Source organism: Austrofundulus limnaeus, unplaced genomic scaffold (genome assembly GCF_001266775.1).
Source record: "Austrofundulus limnaeus strain Quisiro unplaced genomic scaffold, Austrofundulus_limnaeus-1.0 Scaffold8, whole genome shotgun sequence".
Taxonomy (NCBI): domain Eukaryota; kingdom Metazoa; phylum Chordata; class Actinopteri; order Cyprinodontiformes; family Rivulidae; genus Austrofundulus; species Austrofundulus limnaeus.
In genome coordinates, this window is record NW_013952410.1 from 2,044,389 (window position 1) to 2,053,522 (window position 9,134).

A 9,134-nucleotide genomic window follows, 5' to 3' on the forward strand; every position below is an offset into this window, starting at 1 on the left:
GTTTAAAAACGGTTCACTTAAGTGTTGTTATTGATTCAGACATGTATCTACCTAATTTAATTAACACATAATATAGCAAACATTATAAAAGTATTATAAAATAAGGAAACCCTAATACTCTGGTGTTGTTTATAATCAGTACTAAACTATAAATTTCTTCAAGGTGATTAACAAAATATTCATCAGCTCATCTCACGGCCTCTTGAAAAGTCAGTTTTCATTTTCTCTAGATTGATTTGTGGCTCTTTGCACCAGACACCACTACATATATCAGAAAGACAAAACTACTCAGTGGTGGCAGCAAAACCTGAAGTATCCAAACATACAGTAGGTAACAACTATGACTGGCTGCTTCTTAACCTAACACCTCTAACAGTTGAAAAAGGTTTTAGAAATTTTGCTGAGTAATACCTACTTATTTACTGCAAAAGTCGTTTAAAACTTACAGCAGAATACTAACATCAATTATCCAGGGCATTGTGTTAGAAATACTTAAATAAAAACAACAGATCTGTGCTGCTTGGGGGACATTTCATTGAGCCTAAACAAAGAAATATAAAGATAGTCGATTTGAAGTCTGATAACAATTTCAACAAGGACACTATTAAAACTCATACAACCCACTACCTAAAACAAACATAAGAGGCACAATTAGAATCTATCACATAAAACCTGAACTACATTGAGTGAAACAGCATCATGTTTCAATTTATGTTTAGAACCTGTGTGCCTTTTTATTTTTAGAGATCTAGCTCAATAATATTGACAAGCCAAAAATGAATTCAAAGCATAATTCTTTTGAGTAAACCCTATGTACAAAACCTTATGCTCATATATTAGTTTTTCACTGGTAATAATAAAACAGGCTGAGTTAGGTGTGTTACACGAATTAAGAATAATGTAAAAAGGTCAACATTAGTACSATCTATAGAGAAGATTTCCTTTAAAACTTTTCCAGTCTTTGAGAATTAGCAGTAAAGCAGGCACTTCCAAGAGAAAATACATCAGCTGCTAAAGTGAGCTGCAAAAGTTATTTTTATAAACATTCCTAATGCAAATGAGGACGCAGATTGCACATGAATAATGTCTGGCATGACAGCAAAGTGAGCAGCCAGCAGCACATCATCCACTAATATTCAGAAGCCATTTCAAAAAAAAAAAAAACTTTTGGAATGGCTTCTGAATAATGTCACGGTTAATTTTATAATTCAAGAAGCGATTGATGAAAAGTAAAGTAGGACAGAGTCATCAGAAGCAGCCATCGCTAACTGATGGGTAAAAGACAACATGGGTGACACGCTAAGAGTGAAAAGTGTTAAAAAGCACAAAAGCGCAGTGGCGGTGCACCCCTGACAGAGTTCAAAGAGTATGACGGCAAACACAGGAAACGTCTCCGTCTAACCTGATGTCTGAGCTGAAGGCGGGCTGACAAGCACAGCGTGAGGCACTATTTATCTGTTAATCAAATAATCCAAAGTGAGGAGCATAGACAGTGTCAGGTTTAGAAAGATGGCAAGAAAATAAAATCATGACTAATCGGTGACAGGTTTTATGTAAAGGAACCAACAAAACAAATGTACCCAGTTTCTGGGAAGCAGTGGCAAGACTGGGACCCCTGGTCACACAGGTGGCCAAATATTTTTCTATGGTGGTCATGTCCACCCCTGGCCACCCACTGGCTCCGCCCCTGCTGACAAGCCTGGTTTGATCACTTTTGACTGCTCTGATTGTGGAAAAGTTCTCAGCACACCATAATTATCTCTGTGTTGATATGTCATGAAATACAATTACTTATTTTGTTCTTCCTGCACAAAATGCATTGCACTATTCCAGAGACAGCTGGTATAATGGCATTTGTGCAGTCGATTCACCTTTTTTTACTAAACAACCACAAGCTACCATTAGTTCACCATCATCTGTCATCTTGCTCGCTCATTTTCAGTGACATACTGCTGGATGGGATGATACAGTCKTTGTTAMTTTTCCTTCCAGTTTGATGTAGTCCAYAGTTGGTTYGCAAACAAAAGTTAAGAAGATTCATGCGTTTTTATTTTATTATGATCCCTGCCCACATCGAGGCGAGACAYTGCTCAAAGCAAACACAACCAGGGTAGAATAAGACCAGGATGGGACTTATAATGCAAAAATGCTGTAGTAGTCGGCTAGTAGGGCTAATGTTGTGGAGTGGTGAAACTCACAAACTCAGAACTCCTCTGAATTAATTATGAATTATTTAACGGTGAGTGCGACGTTCTCTTGATCTCAGTAAATCAAGCAAAGCCACTTTCGTAATTTTATCTGCCATTAAACARAGACCGGCAGAGGAAAACAACCAGAGGCTTGTCCCGACGTGCGTGACGCACATCTAGAGCAATTGTAATGACCGTCTATCCTCAAAGTCCAATTTGAAGCATTTGACGCATTTTTGACGCTGGAAACACGTTCGGTGTGAACACAGCATAAGCTTTCCCTGGTGTTTATAATAAAAATATTAAAAACCTAAATAAACACAAATTAAAAATATTGCATCACATTTTGTGAAACTTTCAACCAAACTGGTGCCGAACAATCTTGATCACCRAGTCTTTCTAAAGGGATAACTTTTCACAGCCCTATTTGTTTAATGATTGACACATCTTGTCACACCCCCTTGGTTTACAGCTCATTAAACTGGCTAACTGTAAATGTAACCAACAAATTTAATTTTGTTTTATCAGCATTTTATGTATATCTATATATTTATTAGCCAAACATCACCACCACCCACCACTGTACTACACTATACTGTACTACAGGTAAAATACAGTACTAACTACATCAATATAAGTTTTAATCTTTTAACACTTACAGAAATGATTGTTTTTGATAATTCATTGCTTCATTTACAATTATTACCCAGCTGATCTCGTTCAACTTTCATCAGTTAACTGTTCCTTTGAAGTACAAACAATTATGACAAGTGCTCTCGACTGTACTGATTGTTTTTCTTTTTTTTAAATGCGTTATTTAAAACATTTTAAAAGCGTTGGGAGCTCTGAAACACATGCACACTCCCAGATTCAGCCATTACTCCAACACGAAGTGACAGAGGCTCTGCTCTCTGCTTGCAAATAACTCCRGCTTATGTTTTACTGCAGCTTTTAACACATAGCTTAAAGTGGCACTTAGCCGAAAGAGTTCACAGTCCGTGACTGATAGTTTGACAGCAAGGAAATCAGAATGGGCCTTGTCGTACGATTGGCAGAATACAGCAGATGGCGAGGAAGCGACCATTCAGCTCGTTTCAAAAYGAGAGAAATTAGTCAGAAAGTAAACATGTAAACAAACACAAACTGGAGTTCTGTTCTTGTATCATTTCATAAAAAATACAAATAAAAAACACTTCATGCTTTTCAATAGCTGCTCTGGACAGAAGGTAAATGTGTTTACTTTATTCAGAGTTTTTCTCATCAGTGACAACAACAAGCCTGGTTTAATGCGATTCTAATACGTTGAGACAAAAAGGATTCACGTTGGTAAACAGAGCGTCCATTTAAGATGAAGACATCATTGAAACATAGCTCTTAATGCTATTATTTTATTTCAAATATTCCAAGATGTCTTTTAAGTGTGCATAACCYCTGCTTTATGAATTTATAACCCCCACTTAAACCTCTAAATATAATAGGATAACAAAAACAAACCACCCACATTGTGCTGCTATTTAAAATTCACCTTAATATAACGCGCTATCAAACGCGCGCTTCTTTCTCCTTCATCACATCTTCCTCATCAGCGACTATTGATGCATTTCTTCAATTCAGATTTACCCCCGGCTAAATTTAACCTCTGGGTTTTGTTTTTAGCGCTGAGTGAGTGCTGAATGCCATTTCTCCTTAAGAGAAACATACAAACTGGTCTCTCCTCCATTAGTAGAGATTATAAGAGATGGGGGGGTTAGGTAGATTGTGTCTTAAAAAGGACAGAAATGAGCTCCAAGGAGGAAAGAGTGGGAACAAGAGTATGAAAAAGTCAGACATGAAAAAGATAACGAGTCAAAGAGGTAAATAAAAGAAAAAGAGAAAGGAGTTGGGGGTGGCAACTCAGGAAGCTCTTCCTCTTTGCTTTTTCACAGTTCTTTTTTGCTTTTTTTTGTCGTTCTGCCTTTGAGCCCTTGCTAGTGTCATATTAAGATCATCTATTTGAGAGTCTGAAACAAGCCTTTGATGTTCTTTGTGCATACACAAACAGGGGAGTGGAGGGCTCCTTTGACAATAGCCWACTCCACATACAAGCTTTTTTTAAACTACGCTTTTCTGATTCTACGTCCTGCTAGGGACAATGTTATCATCAGAGAGAGCAGCACAAACTGGTGAATTATTAAATTCACCTGTTCATATTTCAGCACTGAATGCATTAAAGTAAATTGTTAAACCCAGATTTCACTCTAAAACATGGAGAAAATGATTTTCCCCAGATATTTACTTTTTCTGCTTCGTTCGGCTGCTAAAAATGCAGGTAAACAAAAGGAAAAAAAATGCTACATTTGCTAGCTTATGAACTTTAAAAACATTAAGAAAGATTGAGTGGAGCTGTAAAACAAGCCTGAATGAGTTTATTCAAATATAAAGACAAAAAAAAAAAGGTTAATTCTTCTTGGTGGAATCATCAAACTGCTTTATGATTTGTTTGGAAGTGAGTATTTAGGGAATCTCTGTTTCTCCTTGCTAATGAACACAATTTTTAGCTGTGAACCCACAGAAAGCTTTTGTTWGATTAGATCAGCAGGATGATAATAAACTTTAATGTATCATAACRACTACAATTTAGCTTYTCACTAGCCTTTTTAAATTGTAACTATATTTTAAGACTAGAAGATGCAGCCTGGGTGTATGTCTGTTACTCACCTAATCCCTGGAAACCCAGAAATACGTCTCAGAGGAGACATCAGACCAAAACTGAGTTTCCATGTTAGGTCTTTGAGTCTCAGATTTCTGATGTTATGTTCTGGACATTTTTAACCATCTTTAAGCCGTATGCCTTTTTATGACATAAAATAATTTTTTGAGTCTGTAAGAAGAAATTAAATGTTTTTCAAACACAATATTAGATGGACAATAATCATGTAGAGATCATGTTAAAAATTCCTTTTTGTGAACTTCAATTGCTTTAAAGCTSTGGGCACAGCTAACCAAAACGCTTCACTAACCAGTAATCCACTAAACAMGAATCTTAGCTTTGTTAACGTTAAACAGATTAAAGTTTAGTGGAAGCTAACGCTRACTGCTAAGACGACTGTCACTCAGCCTGCGTCACTCGTCTTCATCTCCTTCCAGCTGAAGACTGATGGGACTGATGCAAACCTGTTGTTRGCTTCCTATTGATTCCAGTTTACCCCTTTCAGAATAAAARCATTTCTTTGATCRAGTTTGTACTTTCATAAATACTGTTTGAAGTTTGTCAAACAACAAATRGCAAATACTTTTTATATGCAGTCAGTTTTGYATTTGTTATTTAAATATTGTTAAATGTTTTTTATTTGACACTCTTAGTTTGAAGTTTAGCTGCTAATGATGCTAAATGCTACACACGTGTTTTCATAGTCACCTCAGCGTTTTCCCAAAAAAATGTGCAAGCTCGGYTCACTTTGTGCATGTGCACTTGTATCATTTTTCAACTACAAAATGGTCTGTAAGTGGAACCTAAATTAGCGGAAGATAATAGTTTCGCTAACGGTTTCAAAAGTTAGCAAAAAAGCTAATCCGCTAAATGAGAAGCTATTTCTGTTATTAGTGGATTAGTGGAACTGTGCCCGTCACTGCCTTGCCTAATGAGTATCAGGCAGTTACATTATAATGTTATAATTATTAGTCTTATAAAGCAAACTTGATGGAGTGAAAGTGTTTTTTGTTACCACAATTTGTAAAACAACTCAATCTCTTTATCTAAGTTACAAAAGATTAAACCGAGAAGTTGCTCTGTAGATATTAAGTGAGAAAACTCCAAAAACCCGATTTCTAGTATGTTTGGTGGATTGAAGGACCAGGTTGAAGAGCTTGTCATATCGGCTTTGGGAGTGTGTGCACAAACTCACACAATCGGGGCTATTGGGGTTATGGCCGGTGCATTGATTTTGTGCAGAGTCACATTGATGGAAAGCTGAGGTTCCATCACCAACAGCTGTCCTCAGCAGTGCCCATTTTACACCTGCTGGTTTTACACACTCACAAGTGACAGCTGGGATCAACGGATAAAATCGCTGCTACAGATGGAATTAGAAAAGCTCAACAGGCTTCAATCCCRACCCTCCTCATCCTCAGTGGGCTCGCTGGTTGATAAACTTTTATTTGGCTCAACAAACTCGGTAATTGTTAAAGTTTTAGGAAGATTTAAGAAAATAATCAGCTGAAATGTATTAAATTTAGAGCTGTTTCTTTTAAAATTATGAATCATTACCACTTTTTATTGTTAAAACTGACACTAACTTTAACGATTAAACCAGTGATTTTCTTTGATTTTGCTGATAAATCACCTTAAATACCTAACAACACACAGATTTTCTAAATGAAACCAAGTATTTAAACTCATCCATGTTTTCCTCCCCCTTGAGTTTTTTTGTCTACTTTTGTTCGTCACTTTGTCTACGATGTCTAGAACCGACAGTACTGCAGTTGTTGTGACTTCTATTGGTCTGCAGAGAGACCATATAGCCTGGTTTATGGCTCCTCCACAACACACAGCTCCAAGTCTTCACCAAAGGCGTCTGAGACAATGTTTAGGCAGAACACAATYGCATAAAAAAAGCAAAATGATGCARTAAAGATCTCTTCAAAAGATAATAAAAAAAGTGAAACTGCAATGGAATATGTCATTAGTGTGTCAAAACAAAGCCATTCCAATGTGAGCAAGCTTCTGAATGATTTTGTTAAAACAAAAACAGCCGTTTCGTTTGACTCCCAGCTGTCACAACGAAAAGATTAAATAAATGCCTTGAGTCGACATTCTTACTCGGGATATGATGTCTCAAGTCTGCTGTGCAGTGCTTTGCCATATAATGAGTCATGATGCTCTTCAAACTGATGGGAGCTACCATTTTATGGACATCTTTTTTTCAAGAGTGATGCTCTGAGCAACAATAAATAATTGTGCAGCGTATCACTGATGCACTTACACTTTGGCTGCTGATGTTTTGGCCTCTTTTGAACTCGGCAAGCTTTGAAAATTATGAAAGGGCCGAGTCTCGGGACTGTTTTTTTAAAAAAGCTGCATCATTCTATTTGACACTCAGCCTGCCATTACTAACCTGTGCAGCTGTTGTTGCAATTATGATGTCATTACCTCCAAGCTAAATTTCACTTTCAGTTGGCGTTTTCATATAAAGACTTTAGAAGCAGACACACAAACAGAGCAGAACACAGGTTTTACAACAGTGTTGAGGGGAAAAAAGAAAAYGTCTGATGCTGATTTTTGGACACTGAAATGCACTCCATTTAGTTTTGTTGCACCTGCAAAGGTTTCACCTTTCACTGACAACAACACTTTCTAACTTCAGCACAAGCAGGAAGGAGGAGAACTTACGAATAAGAGGCACGCTGGCATTAGCCGTTCCTAGCTTGTTGGTGGCGATACACGTGTAGTTCCCGTAACGATCCTCTGTCATGTTGGTGACTGTAAGGAGTGATCTGGAGCTGAGGTTCTTGATGTCGATGCCCTGGCCTTTGATAATCCTGAAAAAGAGCAACACAAACGCCACAAATGAGGCTTTGGTTTCGACACTAAAAAAATGTCGGGAGAGGAGAGAAGTGGCAAAAGTCAAGGATGGAGTAAATGTCAAGTAGAGTGGATCTTCATCGTTACAGTACTACATCAGCCTCTTCAGCAGGATCTATTTATCCCCTGGTTTGCAGAGTCTGCTGTGAGGGACTTAGACGAGAGAGGAACGACCCGGAGGTGAAGCAGCGGGATTGCCACTTGACACGCTGCTCATCCTTTTGTTGCAGGTGCGCCGCGCTAAAATAAATATTATTCAAGTAGTTTGCTGGCATCTGTGCAGAGAAATTAAGGAATGTTTATCTGTTTACTTTGGTGTAGCTGTAGTGATTAGAATAGAGTGTGAACTCATATGTGTCGGGGAGATTGTTGTGGAAAGATTTCTTTTCCCTCCCATCTGTGTTTTGGCCCTACTCTGCTCTCACCTGGTCTATATGTAAGAAAATTTGTATTCAATAAACTGAAGTCGAGATTATAAACACAAATGTTAAATAAAGCGATTTGTAGAAGGAATGAAACCATACAACACCAGAACTCTGGTATCTGAGTGAGGTTCATTGTCGYTGAGGCAGACAGTAAACCCACACTGCCTGAAAAAACAGGAAGTMCATCTATTTATACAGGCCCTTCAATGCCTTCGCTCGCCCCCTGCTGGCCTACGGCTGAGTCACAGGCTTTCAGACGAAATTCTCAGCTAATGTCATTCAAACGTTTAAWTATGTGTTGTAAAAGATGTTTCAGACATGTAACTATACCTATTTCAWTCAAAACMTAATAGATTAAACAMTGTCAACATTACAAAAAGGAGAACTTAAGAATATAGTGTTGTGTTTCTAACATCAGTACTAACCTCTACTAACTCTAAATTTCTTCATATATTTTTGGCTCAAGTTGSTTTGAGTGGTGGCCTGAGCTAAAACACAGTGTGTGACCTTATTTCTAACRAATACACCCAAACCCATTGTTCCCACTGTGACTACAACTCTTAACTCTACCCTTTAACCCTTTATTGGAGGTAGTGGTTAAAATATCATTATATACATACTGTATACAGTACATGACAAACCCAAGGCCCGTGGGCCAAATCTGGCCCTCGTCAACATTTTATCCAGCTGTAAAATAGTTTTATGGTTTCTTTTTTTGTCACATACTTCTCATGACAGCTGAACAATACGCAGGTCAAGAAAATTAAGTTAAAATTTTTCAGTAATCTGATCTTGGTACGAAAAGAGCAACAAATGATAAACTTTAATTATCTTTTCTGCATTTTAAAGTCAAATAACTGGATTTTATTCAGGTTTTGTTTTTACTTGTTTAACTGGATTGTGATTTTCCTCTAATATATAAGAAATTAAATAGTTGCTGATAGAGTAAAGCATTAGATA

At 37.4% G+C, this 9,134-nt stretch overlaps 1 protein-coding gene across 4 annotated transcripts in view; it reads right to left on the reverse strand.

Moving 5' to 3' along the window:
- Nucleotides 1–9,134, reverse strand: part of negr1 (neuronal growth regulator 1) — a 208,533-nt gene that overhangs the window by 65,795 nt on the left and 133,604 nt on the right. For all 4 annotated transcript variants that reach the window (XM_013999966.1, XM_013999944.1, XM_013999950.1 and 1 more), the window contains exon 6: nt 7,558–7,706. In XM_013999966.1, coding sequence (XP_013855420.1) covers nt 7,558–7,706 — 149 coding nt within the window. The remainder of the gene's footprint in view (nt 1–7,557; nt 7,707–9,134) is intronic.